The following is a 16,444-nucleotide window of genomic DNA, read 5'->3' as shown; positions in this document are numbered from 1 at the left end:
ACAGCGCACGGCTATGCATGGACGCCTCCTGAATGTGTGTAACTGTATGAAATAGAGCATGTATACTCAGCAAACCATTCCTAGGTAAATGAAGGTTAAAAAAATTCTCTATTGAGCTTACGCCACCTAAACAGCACAGTGTTGCAAAGTTATCTGTGATGCACACACAAACTTGTGCTATACTGCACACTGTCTTTTTCAATTAGTAATGATTCTTTTTGAACCATTAATCTTTCACATACTGGGATATCCTTTCCTCAGCTAGAACAGCTGGCAGCGTTATGCGGTTGAGTTTATCAGCCTTGACAGCCGCGCATCTGTCTCGTTCCTTCTAGCACCTTCGCGTCTTCAGCAGCAGCCCGACGGAATGAAGGGATCAGAGCCAAAAGGGACAGACAGCCGGCCCAAGACAGAGCGCTCCTCGCAGGAGCACAAGTCCTCATCGGTGAGACAAACTGCTTGGCATCAGTCATTAGGTCATAGTCATCTGGTTTGGCTTCATATACAGTTTTTTACAAAGTCACTTGAATGAATGGTCACTGGCGTGTGTTGTGTTGTGTTGTTGTTGTTGTTGTTGTATTCGTTGACATTAATGTGGTCCTTTTCTCCATGTCTGTGTGCAGAACTGTTAGCCTCTCTCCATTGATCACTACATGGATGTCCATTTTCAGGTTAGCTGTGGGAGTTTGTATTATCTGCTAGGGCATGATGTTGGGGCTGCTTAACAACAGCATGTCTTAACAACAGTCTTAACAACAGTCTTAAAACTCACTTTTATACAAAGGCCTTCTCATAGTTTTATTGATGTATTCTTTTATCTACTCCCTTTACCTGTGTTTTATCTTTGTTTTTATGGTTTTATTTGTTTTTTATGGTTTTATTGGTTTTAACTATTATTTGGCTCTTTTATTCAATATATTCGTTATATTTTTGCTTCGCTTATCCCTTGTGTTTTATTGGAATTGGTATTCTTCTTGTCTGTTATTTTTATGTAAAGCACTTTGTAACTTTGTTTAGAAAAGTGCTATATAAATACAGTCATTATTAATATTATTATTATTATTATGACTATAAAGTAATTTTTGCCCGTTCTTTCTCTGCTCTCTCTCATAAACCCTCACACACCTGCTTCCATTTAACTCACCCCTCATTTCCTCCGCCCTCCCGCAGCATTCCCATAAGAGGCATCCCTTGCAAGAGACGAGGCGAGGGCATGTGAATTCCACCACCGACGCAGAGGAGGAGCAGAGTTAGAGGCCAGGTGTGAGAGACTGACAGATGTTTCTCTGTGTTTCTGGCATGGATCTGCCGCCTGTCTTGACTAGACACCCAGCTCCATGGACTTGTATGTACCTATAGCCCTCATTCCAGCTCCATGTGGACCCCCTCTCCAAATGCTTAGCGCACAGGAAAGGAGAAGGGTGACCAGCACCCTGCTCCAGAGGACTTCCACACCCACAGCATCACTTCTGACGGTCGTCCGTCAGCTGGCTTAGCAGAAAAAGTCCGCCCGCTCACTCATTCTTCAGGCCAGCAGGCTCTGAAGGCTGAGTCTGGCCCTGTGGTTCTTATTGTAAACACTTCCATGTCCTGTGTCCTGTTTTGAAGAGCAGGATTTGAGCAGGGTTTCATCTTCTGACTGAAAGAGAAGTGAAAGAAAACGGGAGGAGTGATCAAACAAATGGTATTTGTTTAGCTAATGAAGTAGTGGGTATATAGGGAGGAGAGTTGCACTATAGAGACAGATGCTTTTTCTATGTCATACATTGTGTTATTGTACATTGGTTAGACTTGATGTACCAGGTGTGTGTGTGTGTGTGTGTGTGTGTGTGTGTGTGTGTGGCAGTCTGTCGGGCCAAGTTTTGTGTTTTACTGATGATCTATTCTTCTTCTTCTGAGTATTCCGGTGGATGTTTGTCTGGTGGATGACAGTTTTAGTAGATGTGTCATGTTTTTGATAGAGGGCACTTTTATGATGCTGTTGGTGGCTTAATAACATCAAACTCCCTCCTCCCAGGCAAAATATAAAAAGGCAGTTCCACAGAAAATGTGTCTACAATTTTTTTTAATTCAAAATTGATTTGTACCACAGTAAATCTGATCTTAATTATCAATCCCATCAGATCATTAATACATGAAATACATGACGAAGTGCTGAATTCCACCTATTTTGCCACAATTAATGGCTCTATTGAGTCTATAGGCTTGTGGACTAAACACTTGAATATTTTGGTGCCCCAGCCAACTGCAGGCATCCTGAATCCACATTCCAAGATACTGTTGTTTATAACTTCTTCGTCTCCAACTGCTCTTTATCATAAACCACTTGTTGATTTGATATATGTGTATGGGCGTGTATTCAACAGTACTGTGCATGGTGTAAATCTGCTTGCCAAAAACCTCCCTCTGTACTCTGGTGCCATGCTTGACATAGAGGTGTTGTCCCTGTGATTTTGTGTTTCGTTGAAAACCAGCCAACGTCTCCAGATGCAGCGCACATTGCTGACAGAGAGCCAAATGCCATAGTTTCCTGGTTTATTTAAATGTGCAATATATGTATGCTACATAAAGCACTACATTTTCAGTTACACTTTCAGTACATTTTCAGTGAGTTATACTTATAATTGCTGACCTTTTGAAAAACCTGACTTGTTGCTGAATATGAATTACACTGTGACATGTCTTGAAGTTGCCTTTATAATGATTGTGTCGCGTAAGCAGCTTGGAAGGAGGGTCTTGTCCCATGGTGTGCATCGCCAGCTGGCTTGAATGTAAAACTAGACAGATATGTATTCATCTGTACATATCTGCTGCAATGAATGGTGATACTGTGTTGACCCCTGGCCACAGTAACCTGCAGTCTTGTGTGAAGCATCCTACCTGACCAGAGACACCTTTTCCTCTCTTCAAATTACTATGAAGAAAATAACTGATATGAGACATTGTTTTCATAACTTTTATTTCAGTGAAATGACTCAAGTAGATATGAGATTTAATTGTCTGTACTGGAATTGTTACATTGACATTCAGCCCTTGTGTGAAAGTAGAAAAAGTAGTTTAAGACACTGGAACAAATGCAAACACAGTCTATATATTTATCTATTTATGGGTAAAAATCACTTGAAAGATTAAACTAAATCTTTGCAATTGACTCTACAGTAAAGTGGCATAGAAAAAGATGGGAAATAATTACATATTTATGTTTTTATTACAGGCATTCAAACTCAAGAATATTAAATGTTAATATTTCAAACCTTTTCCACTGGACTTTGGAAATGCTTGAGTAGTTGGATTGTGCCCTCTTGTGGCTGTTTGATATTACAGCACATCACTATGTGGTTCCATTCATCTCACTGTGCTTGTACATGCCAATGGCCAATCCAAACAACAGATTGGGAGTCAATCTTCTATGTGCTTGATTCAGATGATTGTATTTCTGTTATTGTCAACAGTCTGCTTAAGCCCTTGTTCGAAAGTCTTGTTTGTACATATTGCTTTTCACCCGTTTGTAAATAAAGCCAAAAATGTTTAATAAAGATGAAGGTGCGTAAAAAATGTGGGGCCTCTGTGCTAATTGTTCATCACAGCTCGTTTGTGGTTACATGAAGTTTCGTTACACAATGAGATTTGAAAACATATTCCAGAGACAAAATTAAAAGACAGTAGATAATGTAAGGCTTTGACAAAATGATTCTGAACTGGATCTACTCTATGAAAGGTACTGAATCATGAATTTAAGATGATGTTTATCCTAAAATAGATGCCTAGTATTTTGAAAACAAACCCTTTTGCTGATTGATTAAACCCCTTTCTCGCCTCTGTCTACCTGCCTAACCTAACTGCCTAACTTGTTCCTCACGCCGGTCCGAACGGCGCCTCACATCTCCAGGTTCCACCACTTGAAGTCGAAGGATTCCCTGCGGACGTTGGAGCCGCAGTGCACCTCTCCCAGCAGCATGTGGTAGGAGGCAAAGTCGTCGATGAATGTGCAGCTGAGCCCCAGGCCGTTCATCAGCGAGCACATCTCCGCCTCCAGGGCGCAGCGCCCGTTCACCTTGGGCCCAAACGGCTTCGGGATGCCCAGGTTTTTCCCCAACACGATCATGTTCACCTGGAAAAGGAGAGAGTAACATGATGTGGCACAGTTATGTTATCAGCTCCTAGATTTACCTCCTGATTCCACTGCCATCACAACCATGTAAAATGGAACATGGCAGCTACTTTTGATTGCACACCTGTATGAAACTATACTTCCACTTCACAAGTAAGTAATATGTATGGTGTCAAACGCACCATGTCTGGGTAGTAGGCCACTGCTCTGTTCATCTCCGGCAGCTTGAAGAGGATTGGCAGGTCGATGATGTCCTCGTCGTCCAGACCCAACTCTCTCTTCAGGACGTCCCGGTTCCAGTCTATACAGCTCTGGGGAACAGTGGGCAGTAAGACGAACATCATACAGTGCAATATACTGTAAAATACATGGGATTCCAACTCATTTTTGCTAATAAAATTCCATGATTTGGGTCCACAACTATGTTATGTCTTGAAATATGAATGTGCTGTTAAATTGCCACCGGTTAATCCCCTGGAAGGTTTTTTTTCCCTTTCATGTTCCTAATTTTATTATGGACTCTTTAAACCAATATTCTTCAAATCAATATTCTATGGCAAATAGCTCAAATTCCATGGCAAATGTTTGGCAGCATCTGCAGTATGTTCAAATGATGCAGTTTTATGGTTGAACAGCAGATTTGAATGTTCTTGTTGTTTTGGCTCGCTACAATTTCTACTTCATCACTTGGGCCTCGTGTACTTGGGAAATTTTTTGTTTGGGCTATTTTTGCTTCAAAGGAAAGTAGATCTACCAGCAGCCGAACTTCATGCTGGCACTTCACCGATTATGTTTAATCTTTCATCATCTTTTCTGGGCTTGAAAAATAAGTTTCCATTTCTGTAACTTTTTAAGGTTTTTCAACACTGTGGGAAGTCGATTAATAAGAAATCACACCAGGAGCAAGACAGCTTGAACACACAAATGGGCTGGCAAATTTCTTTGAGTCCGACCGTAGGATCCCACTCACCTGGACGTAGTTATTTTCGGCTTGGAGAATTTCATCTTTAAGTATCGCATCCACTGTAATCTCTTCCGCTTCTCCCTGACCTTTTGTGTTGACAGAGTATTCAGTGTTACACATAAGCGGTACGTTTATTGATGGTAAGCACTGATGCTACAGATGAGACATTAAAGAAAGGCTTACCCTCAAACATTATGGCTTGTCCGTGGCCATCGTTCTGTAAGCCTCTGAATAGTTTGTAGCCTGCGTCCGGGCTCGCCAGCAGCAGCCGGAAACCCTGCACAGAGACACACAAGAGACAAAGATAACACTGGCTGTCTCGTATCCTGACGGCTAATGCAATCACGCCACGTACACAGGGAGAGCACACTGCATTCAATTCAGCTTGTCAATATCGATCAGTTAACAGCTAAAGGCCTCCTTTCTTCTCGCTGTTCCTTATTTCAGAGTAGCACTTTTAATAGCGGTATTTACCTTTCTGTCAGGTGCAGGGACAAAAGTCATGAATTCATCTACATGGCCGACAAGGAGCCAATCAGAGAACAGGGCGATGGGCTCCTGAACCTTCTGGGCCCACAAGAAGTCTTGAACTACTTTGGTCATGTTGCGTCCTTGAGATGCCCTTTAAGAAAGAGATGTAACTAGCTTAACATTTCTTCTGTCACACGTTCTGAATCAGCGTATTCACTGTAAATAATTCTGTGCTGAGGAAAATGAATTTAGTAACCAGCAACCAATTTATGTATTTCTGACTAAGAAAAAACATTCAAAAGAAAAATGTCATTCAAAGTTGCGTCACTTAAGTGATGACCAACAGTTCCTGGAAAACAATTTATGTATTTCTGACTAAAAAAAGACAATGTCATTCAAAAGACAAACGTCATTCAAAGTTTCAATATTCAACAGTTCCTGAAATTTATGAAAAACAGTAAACCTTTAGAAAACTGTATTAGCTCTAAGATTGAAAACCTCCAGTGAGAAAAAAAGTAAACTCTTGAGCTGTATATACAAAGTCCAAGGCATTCTTAACCCAGCGAGGAGGGAAGAGACTAAAAGCTTGAAATTTAAAAAGCCTTTATTGTCATGGCTTAGATGACCATAAGGTCTTCATCAGGGCAAGAAAGGGTAAAACTTTGATTCATATATAAGTATATATAAGTCAATGATTCTCCAGCTCTGGATTTGTTTTGTTTTGTTTATTTGATAATCAAAAATAATGCACAGCCATCAGTCATGCATTCATTAAAATCATCAAGGATAACACATTAAGTTCCCAAAACTTATTTCCAATGTGGTTTTCATATGTTATACACTATGTTACACACTTACGTAGGGAAGGCCACACCGATGATGATTCTGCCCAGGGGGTAGTTCTTCCCGTTCACACTGACAGGAGGACTAACCTCCAAATTCCCAAACGAGTCCATGCTGCTCACAACCTCGTTGTTAGCTACTCTCGTCACGTAGCCGAAGTCTGGGCCCTGAGGAGGTGGAGAGTGATCGGTTAAGTCGAGAGACAACCCCGCCACGCCCTTCACAGAAAAGTGCTGCTCTCAGCACGTTTCCAATCTTATAAGCATATTTAATCTCCAAAGATTTGAATGAAGACAAATTTGAGCCTGTCTCTCACCAGGAGCACATCGTATGGAAAGTCCATGAGTTTTCCGTCTCGAGGGGAATCCAGAACGACAGGGAACCAGTGGTGGGGAGAGTCGATGTAACCAAACTCCAGCTCATCCTGGATTTGAAAACAGTCCAACCAGACGATTTGTATTGTTGCTGTTCTGAAGCACACCTTCTCTTACCATTCATTTCAATCCTTATCAGAGCTTTTGAAAATAACTGTACTGATGCTTTAAAAATTCACATCTAACGTCTTATCAGATCTCTTTGAATCGGTGGGTTTGAGAAAACTGGAAAACCAAGAGGCCACTGTTCAGAAGAAGCTTGTTTGTTCCAATGTTTTTTTCCTAATGTGGTTTTCATCTGAATTCTTCCTTGTTTTCACTGAGCGTTGAGAAGCCCTTTGAGGCTGTAACTGTAATTAAGGATTATACAAATTGACTTGACTTGACTTGTTACATTTCAAGAGAAGCTAAAGCTGAATTTTCCTCTACAACCCACAATCACCTGCACTGAAATGGGGGAAGGGCCTTCATTCAACATTCTGCAAATGAAGGAAGGAAGGAATTTTAAAATTGTTTTTGTGTTTTTGATTGCAGAGACAATAGTACATGCAATTATAATTTCCATTGTATTTAGTTAAAAGATAAAAGTTAAAAGAGAAGTTAAAAGATGTGATGCGAAAGTCTGATTGGGTTCTCATGTAGCGCACAGACAGTCAAGTCAAGTCATTTATGTATGTAGCCCTTAATCACAGCTGCAGTAAAAGGCTTCACACTGCAATATTTTACCACAATAAATGAAAAATGACACCCTCACCCAACCTTAGATCATCATTGAGAACAAGGAAAAACTCCAAAAAAACTTCATTAGGAATCATGGACATGGAGGAATCCTTGAGAAAGGCCTTGCAGAAAGTGATCACCCTTCCACAACAGGACTTTTTTTATTTTTTTATTTTTTTATTTTAAATGGTCACCCCAAAGATTGGTGCAAATGTGGATGCAGAGCACACACACACAGTATGCAATGACTGCTTCTTTTGAAAATCTACCTGAAAGTGTCACACATTAAAATTCACATTTAGTTTCCTTACCTGCATCCAGCGATCTCCTCTGTTCATGTACTCATGGCAAACCTTCAGCTTGTACCCGCTCTTCTGAACAAGGTTCCTCATTCCTTTTAGGAACTGGTAGTTATCGTTTGTGCTGAGAAGGTAACCACATGTGAAACAGCAATCTTAAAATGTAAAAGTCACTGCAGACTTCAAAGGCTTCTGCATTTTTGCATTTCCAAATTATAATTACCAGCACCGTCAACATTTCAACATTACTACAATTCTCAAGGGTAAAATTAAACAATCAAATATTCAACAACTCCAAAAAATGAAATATTTAAGAGAACATGATTGTGTAGTCAAAAATGCTGATCCAAGTCACATATGTGCACTTTTATTCATTTTTTTTCTAGATAGCATGAGATGACATTTAGGAGCACATGCTACTAAAACGGCAGCACTGTAAAATCCTGTTCACACAATCATCATCATCAACGTCAGTCTGCTCTCACCTGCAAACAAACACCTCCACAGGGTTGAGGGTGTTGGGTGTCATGATCCACGGTGCCACTCTGAACACCACTCTGTCTGTGAAAATGGGCGTCTCAGGGAAACCCTGCCAAAACAACAGAGGAGCTGCTGGGTGAGCGCAGGAGGGGAACTGGCCATGCTCCTCCTCTGATGTCTATATATGTTGAATCTGCTTTTGATCACTTTGAGCTGTGATTATAAGAACACTAATTAGGTAAGAAGCTGAGTGAACTTTCAAAGAGAGATACTGTTATTGCATAGTTATCGCATAGGCAGTGGAATCTAAATTTAGTAATCTGAACAGATATGTAATCTAAATGTAATCAAAAAGTAATCTGACTATGAAACTGTAATCTACATGTAATCAAAGAGTAATCTGACTACACAGATGTAATTTAAATGCAATCAGAAAGTATACTGACTACCAAAAATGTAATCTAAATGTAATGTAATAGTAATCTCAATACAAAAAAATGTAATCTAAATGTAATCTATAATTATTTGGATTATAGAAATGTAATCTGAATGTAATGAAAAAGTAATCAGACTACAAAAATGTAATCTAAAACTGTACTAATACTAGCACTACTACTAGTACTACTACTATTACAACATTTTCTAACCAGCAAAAATGTATGTAAAGCCGAAACTGCTTTACATGAAAACTACAGTGTAAAAAAGGAAGATAAAACATAAAAGAAGCCACGGTGAAAGATAAAACAAAGACATGTAAAACTGTGGACCCCATGCTGCAGGTCTTACCGGAGAGATGGGCTCTAACAGACTGAGGTTGATGCTGACGAGCCCATCAAAGTCTTTGTCGGGGAACCTAAGGCCCTCCACATAGAAGTTCATCTCTGCAGTGTTCCCAAGGTACGGCACCTCCTGGGACAGAACCTCGCTGCTCAGCACCAGAGGGAAGTCCTTCACAAACGTACCATAGAATAGCTGTGCTGCAGAAGTAAGGACAACTTTGATATAAACAAGGGTCAAAAATAGATTAGGGATGGGACGATATATTGAAATTCAATATATCACAATACAAAAATGTGACAATACGTATCGTGGAGCAGAAAAACTAATCACAATATTAGCTACATTTTATTCTGCTGTAGTAATCACACATGAGACGGTTTGACCATCACAATTTCACAAACTCTCCATCAAAATTATATTATTTGCACTTTGTGATGACATTTTTAAATTGTTGTTTACATTCTACCAAGTCAGTGCCATTGTTAGAAAGATTTGTGTCTCAGAAATAAACATAATTCTGCACAGTCAGACTTTGTTGTCATTGAACTTTTATTTATTACATCTTATGTAACAAATAAAAGTTGTATCGAATCATGGACCCCACATCGGGTAGCAAATCATATCGCGAGATAAGCCTACCGTCCCATCCCTAATATAAATGCACTGAGTTTGAAATAAATATTTCCAGCGAAAATATTTCATACATGACAGTGTAACTTTTCATAATATATTAAAACTCATATTAACCAGTTGCATATGGCTGTAAAACAGCGCAAGGCCTTAGCTGACATAAAAGCGGAATTACACATGCATATTACATCATCTGTTTTGGGGGCTCCCTTACCCCTGTACTGATGCAGACAGCAGGACTATTTACTCACTCAGGGGATTGTTTGTGACTTCAGGGGACTTGGCCCTGAAGACCCGGACGCTCTCTGCGTCGCCCTGAGAGATGTGCATGGCGAGCTTGTATCCCCCCGGCAGCTTGGCGGGGCCTCTGGTCCGCAGCACCATGACAGACATATCCTTCAGATCTGGACACCCACAAATACTCATGTTACAGGTGGTAGAGGCAGTCATTCCATTAGTATGTCCACCCATCAGCTTTCTATTTCTGTCTTAACTGTTATGGAGCACTCACCTAGTATGAAATAATGCGGAAAACCTTTTCTGAGTGAAGTGTGCATTCACTCTTATGCATAATGGTGTTTTTGTTTTTATACATGATTGACAAATATCAGTTTAATGTTTCTGAACAGTGTGTGTTGGAGTCTGTGTTGGAGGGGGAGCACATGACTGCATGACTGCTTATGAGAGGTGTGAGTAGGCAGGCAGGCCTTTGATTATAATCTTTGATACTTCCCTTTGTTCAGTGCAGGATAATTAAACCTAATGAAGGTTTTCTGTAAATAATAATGGAATATGGTTTGATTATTTGATTGTTATATTCTATTGCATTCAATATTGGATTGTTCTGTTCTGTATAATTATTGGTAAATTGACTAACATTGGTGTAGAATGGGGGGGGGGGGGGGGAGTTCCTTTTTCCTACTGGCAGCTCTGGTGTTGAAACCAAACACTGATGTGTGGTATGATTCATCATGACTATATGCCACTAAGCACATACATGGAAAACACATACACAGAAAACTGCAGTATGAATAACAATAACTGTGGCCTATGTTAAATATGGTTAGATTTTATTTCATACATGGAGACCTCATGTAAATGTTGCTATCAAATTTCAGCTCTACTGGTTTCTCTCCTGGGAAGAAAGGGGAGGGGCCTACTTAGTCAACCCAGCCACAAGACTCACACCACTGTCCCTGGATTTAAGCTTTTTATCAAACCAGTTTCCCATATCACTGCTTGGATCTGCTGACTTTGCACATGCAAATACAGACTGCCTCTCGGTGGTGACAACATCCAGGAGCAAGCTAATGGTAGAGAGGGAGAGAAAGAGAGAGAGAGTTCACAAGAGAGCGGGTGGCAGACCAAGAGACTTTATTCTTTTACCTGAGACCCTGGTGATATGGGCCTGCTCGCTGTCCTGTTGCTTCGCATAGGTGCGCTCTGAGTCACAGTTGACCAACAGAATGGCCCCATGCCCACTGGGACCCCATGTCCAGGATCCCTAAGGAGGGTTCAACAAACCGGATGCACCCCATAAGAAAAAGGCTTTTATCAACATGTGTGTGTATGAATCTGATAAGATTGGCAATCAAAATGTTGAAAAAATGTTTTGGTCAACCAGCTTTGATTTTAGAAGGCAGAGTTTGTTTATTTGCACATATCAAACTGTTGAAACACAGAAGGCACAGAGAAAAATATAACAGATTGTGCAGGCAATGAAAAAGGGGCTTATATAAACATTTCACTTCTAAAGAAGAAAACAAAGGGGAAAAAATCGAAATGACAAAGTGGATAGTGTAAACTAAACGGCGACAACAAAACTCAAACGAGGCAACAGGGCAAAACTGAACAGTCCTCTAGTACGACCTGTTGGGGGTTTTACAGAGACCACCTCAGTTGGTGTCAGACTGTGTACTGTTGTCTAAACAGACACGTTTGAGCTCACCTTGTTGGGGTTGTTCCTCTCCACATGGCCGTCTCTGTCAGCATCCACATCCAGAGAGATCTCTGTATGGGAGACACACGTTGGATATCACCGAGTGTGTTTGCATTCCCAAAGTATTCCCGATAGTCTAGATCTTGTTTGTGTTGTTTGTGTCCATGGTAATATCCCAAATATTACCATGGAAGCTGAGCTGACATAGACCCATCCAGCTAATATACACCTGCTATCATGTTGGGGTTTCTCAAAATTGTGATAAGAGCTTATCTAGGTTATTGAAAACTTGATATGATGTTTAAATTAATTTATTTAAAAGCACAGTCCTTCAGTATCATGAATAATGTTGGCATTTTGGTATGCATTTAAAGACACCATTGACAGGGAACATCTTTGGGTAAAATGTTAAAATATAGGTAATAATATGGTATTCTTTTGCTTTTGTTAAAAGCATGCTGTTTCATCAGACTGTAACATACCAACAGCTGTCAGGTGCAGGATTGCTCTCCCCAAGACCTCTTTCTTCTCCCCGTAGTACTGGACAGATAGCTTAAAAAATAAAAATAAAAATCACTTATATACTGTATATACACAATATGACAATTACAAGCATCGCATTTAATGTAAAGTATTGTAGAATGACAGATTAAAAATGTAGGATTATGTGGGCCTATTGTGCACTGTATTATGTTCTTGAGCTCTATTCAACATGACATATCTCTTCTTGTTGATAGAAAAGTAATAGACTCTGCATCAAAAGCAGCATAATGGCAAATAAAGGTTTTATGCCACTAGAAAGTTCATAAAGGGGATATAGAATGCAGCACTGATGGTCATTTGACATTGATATATTTCCAGTAAAAATCCAACCAAAATTGTAAAATCTGCTATGAAATCCAAAAAGTCTAATGGGTCTTTGTTGTTTGGTTTCTAGGTTTGAAAGAGAATTGTTAATGTTTAAAATATTTATGAATCTGCAATTTTATTGGAATAATATAATTCTGTTCAGATTGTGGATGATCCATTTTTTCGAACAGTTCTTTTTCTGATATGATGATGATTTAAAATTCTCCAGAACAATGTGTAGGTATGTGTACTTTGGCCAATGTGTTGGTTTTGTAAATGACACTCTGTTATCCTAGCCACAAAAAAGGTCCATCAGCCATTACTTCACCTGAGTAACAATACATTATTTATTTGGTCACAAGATTTTAAGGCAGAATCATAATTATGCACCAGCCAGGTGGGGTTTCAGTTGCACCATCTTCAGGAACATACATGTTTGTCGCCTAGAGCCATGTTCCACACACCGGCAAGTATTCAAACCAGCAAGTAGAATTCAGTTCACTGTAATGTCAGGTTCGAAGGCCGTGCATGTCTAGCCTACTTTACCTTGCTGTCATTTTCAAAATGACTGGCATGGTCCATGCTGATGAGAAGTACTGAGTTCCCATTGAGAGGGGTGGGAGAGAGGGGGGCGGTCTCCTGGGGTGGCGGGCTGATCCGGTACTGGACACTGGGACTACACTTCACAGAGAAGAACTTGGAGCTGGGAGGGGCACTCCTGAGAACAAGACAAACAGCACATTGTGATGCATGCAAGGGCCGTGTTTACACAAAGCAGAAGTATTGTATGAAAAATATCGGCATCTCAAAGCAGATGAGTGTTTAGAGGAGCACTGACAGTGTACAGTATGCAGGCGATCATAAGCTCCTATTTCAACAGGCAACAGGTGGCAAGCCAGCTCTAAAGTTACAGTTACAGTCAGGATAAAGGCATGAGACAGTTCATATTCTTTATGCCTCCAAAGTGAGTACTGCAGAGAAGAGCAGGATATTGATTTAAATATAGATTTCATGAAAACAACCAATTAGGACTGTTTCACAAACATAAGCGCTAAAAAAATTGACCATGTAGTTGCAAATGCCAACTGCAGAAGATCTTTGATTCAAACAGAAATTAGACAAAATAGTCTTTGACTCTATCCTGGCAGAGACAGGGCCATATGAATGAGCATCTTTCTGGGACAACAAAGGTTGCTCTGTTGGACAGCAGCAACAATGGACTAATTTTGACTCTCTCCTCTGTACAAAACACCATGAGGTCTGCCACCACCAGGAGCTGGATACCAATGGCATCCACCCACAGTCCTCAGCCTGTGCTCTGGATGTGGGCTGACAAGGGCATTCTTACATAGTTCACAAAAAAAGAATCAATAGATCAAATCTAAACAATATCACTGAATGCATACTATTGGATTACTGATTGTCTATTGATACTTTAATCTTGAGAGTGAGCTGCAAGACTAAAAGACGATTCAAAAGAGTAAAATTATGAATAAAGATTGAGACATAAAGCCTAAAGTTCAGCCTGCTTTATTACATTTCTAACATGTTAGGATAAATAAGTAGTGAAAAAGTCTGCGCTTTTTTTGTCAAGTCCAACAAAAAGAAAAGGTACTCAGGTGCGTTAGGATAACAATGATAATAGAATAAAATATAACATGAACTGAAACTGAAATGACAGTTCCAACTCAAATGCCAATAATTTTGCGAGTCACCCACCAAGCCCAAATCAAGTTTATCAGTAGTAGCCTATTATATGCCAGCAGGGTAAAGTGCGTGGGCCTACGCCTACCTGCTCATGTTGGCATTAAGTTCCGTGCCGACCACGCATATGACTTTTGTAGTTTTCCCATAATCTACTCTGAGCGTCCGGGGGTGAATCATGGTTGTCCTGCGTCCAGCTGCACTGTCGTCCCGCCGCAGTGTGTCAAACAGAGTTGTAGGCAAACAGTAGGCTAAATACTCGACGGCAGTCTGTTATCTACCCGGAAAGCAAACGAGCGTCCGAGTCCACGCAAGTGATTATGATCGCTGCAGGTAGGCTTAGCCTCGAGATGGTGATTGGCCAGACAACTGACCCCCCCCCCCCCCCCCCCCCCCCCTCCGCCTCCCTCCCCCTCCTCTCTCTCTCTCTCTCTCTCTCTCTAACTGCCTTTCTCTCTCTCTCTCTCTCTCTCTCTCTCTCTCTCTCTCTCTCTCTCTCTCTCTCTCTCTAACTGCCTGTCTGCCTGTCTCTCTCTCTCCCTCTCTCTCTCTCTCTCTCTCTCTAACTGCCTTCTCTCTCTCTCTCTCTCTCTCTCTCTCTCTCTCTCTAACTGCCTTTCTCTCTCTCTCTCTCTCTCTCTCTAACTGCCTGTCTCTCTCTCTCCTCTCTCTCTCTCTCTCTCTCTCTCTCTCTCTCTCTCTCTAACTGCCTTTCTCCCTCTCTCTCTCTCTCTCTCTCTCTAACTGCCTGTCTGCCTGTCTCTCTCTCTCTCTCTCTCTCCCTCTCTCTCTCTCTCTCTCTCTCTCTCTCTCTCTCTCGACAGACCCTACCAAAAATAAATAGGCCTACATAAATAAAAATACATAAATAAATAACTTTTGTATCCTTAGGCTAATATTCGTATTCCTAGTATGTTTATTTCAACCTTATCGTACTTAACGGTAGACCTTTTTTTTTTTTTTAATCTCTTATTGGATGACTGTAGGCTAATAATCATTCTTAACATTCCAGTGCTGAGAATTATAGCTTTGCTGTGATATTTATGTAGTAGGATATCCACGCACGCACGGACGGACGGACGCACGCACGCTCGCACGCACAGTAATTGTAGCTTTTACCACAGGATGACTGTCTCTAAACAACAGGAGTCGACACGCGATGGGATAAAGACTACCGAGAAGAAAAGAAAAAGATGAAGCAAAAATAACTCCAAAATCGATAAGCCAAAGGAAAATTACTTGAAAGGCTTCACATATTAGGCAATGCATGAATACTTAGGCTTTTTTGTGTTGTTTGTGCTTTCCTACCTGTTAAGGTTCACCTTCAAAACGGTGCCAATTACATGGAGCGCACTCAGGGCTTTTTCTGTGTCCAGACGAAATGTTCGCTGATACTGTTGGCTGTCGAATAGTTTTCTTTTCTTTTGTAAGCAGGAAGAAACCTCCGTTGCCATCTGTGAGACTTGTGCTGGAAACACGCTCATGGTGATAGTTTGCTGCAGACTGCAAAAGGAGTTGTAGAGTGGTATTGTTATATGACCGCTTTTCCTGTTTGTAATTTGAGACAGAATTACCCTGCCTCCAAGGCAAACAAGTGCAAACCTGCACCTTATTTTGCACTAAAATAGCGTTATGTTGATTCCCTGGGTATCAAGACTGATACCCAGGTGAGTAGGGGTGTGGTGAGGTGGTGAGGCTTGGTTCTAGTCCAGGAATTCCCAAACCTTTCCATGCCATAGACCCCCAAGCATATATACAATATGTTAGCCCACGGACCGCCACTTGATAAGATGTTGCCCCGTTTGATATGATTAGGGCATAATTATATAACTGCAGCTGTGGAGATAACAATTGAAAGGGTGAAACCTAAGATAAAACAGCCAAATTTAATCTTTTAACTGTGCAAACGTCTGGTGAATGAAATACTGGTGACTTTGAACTGTCTAGTTGCTGAGGACCCAGGGCCCTCATACAGATATATGATATAGACCCTCATAGAGATATATAATATAGTACTGTATATGTCAACAGTTTGGGAACCAGTAGTGTCTTTGAAGGTAGGTGAATAATAGAATAGAATAGAAAACGTTAATGTCCTCATTGAAGCAATTAGTTTTGCATCTTAAAAACAGTGAGGCTGCAGCAGACAACACAGTATTTCAACATTCAGCACACAATCTATCACATGGTTACAGTGTTATCACCCACTAAAGTAAAATGCATACTGTGCAGTGATAATGCAGTCTCAGAGTTTCAGTACTTCGTTGTCAACAACCCTCA

The 16,444-nt window shown here is 40.6% G+C and overlaps 2 protein-coding genes across 5 annotated transcripts in view; one reads left to right on the top strand and one right to left on the bottom strand.

Annotated features, from left to right (window-relative positions):
• Positions 1-3,037, top strand: part of rap1gapb (RAP1 GTPase activating protein b) — a 62,204-nt gene extending 59,167 nt beyond the window's left edge. For all 3 annotated transcript variants that reach the window (XM_078283362.1, XM_071903933.2, XM_078283363.1), the window contains 3 exons: positions 336-445; positions 624-671; positions 1,171-3,037. In XM_078283362.1, coding sequence (XP_078139488.1) covers positions 336-445; positions 624-632 — 119 coding nt within the window. In that variant the 3' untranslated portion in view covers positions 633-671; positions 1,171-3,037. The remainder of the gene's footprint in view (positions 1-335; positions 446-623; positions 672-1,170) is intronic.
• Positions 3,038-3,189: 152 nt separating this feature from the next.
• Positions 3,190-15,655, bottom strand: padi2 (peptidyl arginine deiminase, type II). 2 transcript variants are annotated; one of them, XM_071903846.2, is made up of 16 exons: positions 15,473-15,655; positions 13,007-13,178; positions 12,094-12,163; positions 11,621-11,682; positions 11,059-11,176; positions 9,924-10,076; positions 9,049-9,239; positions 8,268-8,371; positions 7,795-7,906; positions 6,706-6,813; positions 6,405-6,556; positions 5,550-5,697; positions 5,259-5,352; positions 5,082-5,161; positions 4,294-4,422; positions 3,190-4,111 (listed from the first exon to the last, which is right to left on the bottom strand). In XM_071903846.2, the coding sequence occupies exons 1-16, from the start codon at positions 15,646-15,648 to the stop codon at positions 3,878-3,880; spliced, it is 2,103 nt and encodes a 700-aa protein (XP_071759947.1). In that variant the 5' UTR covers positions 15,649-15,655; the 3' UTR covers positions 3,190-3,877. The 2 variants fall into 2 exon arrangements, with proteins under 2 accessions (XP_071759947.1, XP_071759948.1); XM_071903847.2 differs by lacking the exon at positions 15,473-15,655 and adding an exon at positions 14,253-14,397.
• Between the last annotated feature and the right edge of the window lie 789 nt (positions 15,656-16,444).

The sequence above is a fragment of the Centroberyx gerrardi genome, chromosome 5 (genome assembly GCF_048128805.1).
Source record: "Centroberyx gerrardi isolate f3 chromosome 5, fCenGer3.hap1.cur.20231027, whole genome shotgun sequence".
In the NCBI taxonomy this organism is placed as follows: domain Eukaryota; kingdom Metazoa; phylum Chordata; class Actinopteri; order Beryciformes; family Berycidae; genus Centroberyx; species Centroberyx gerrardi.
This window is presented reverse-complemented; position numbering and strand designations above follow the sequence as displayed.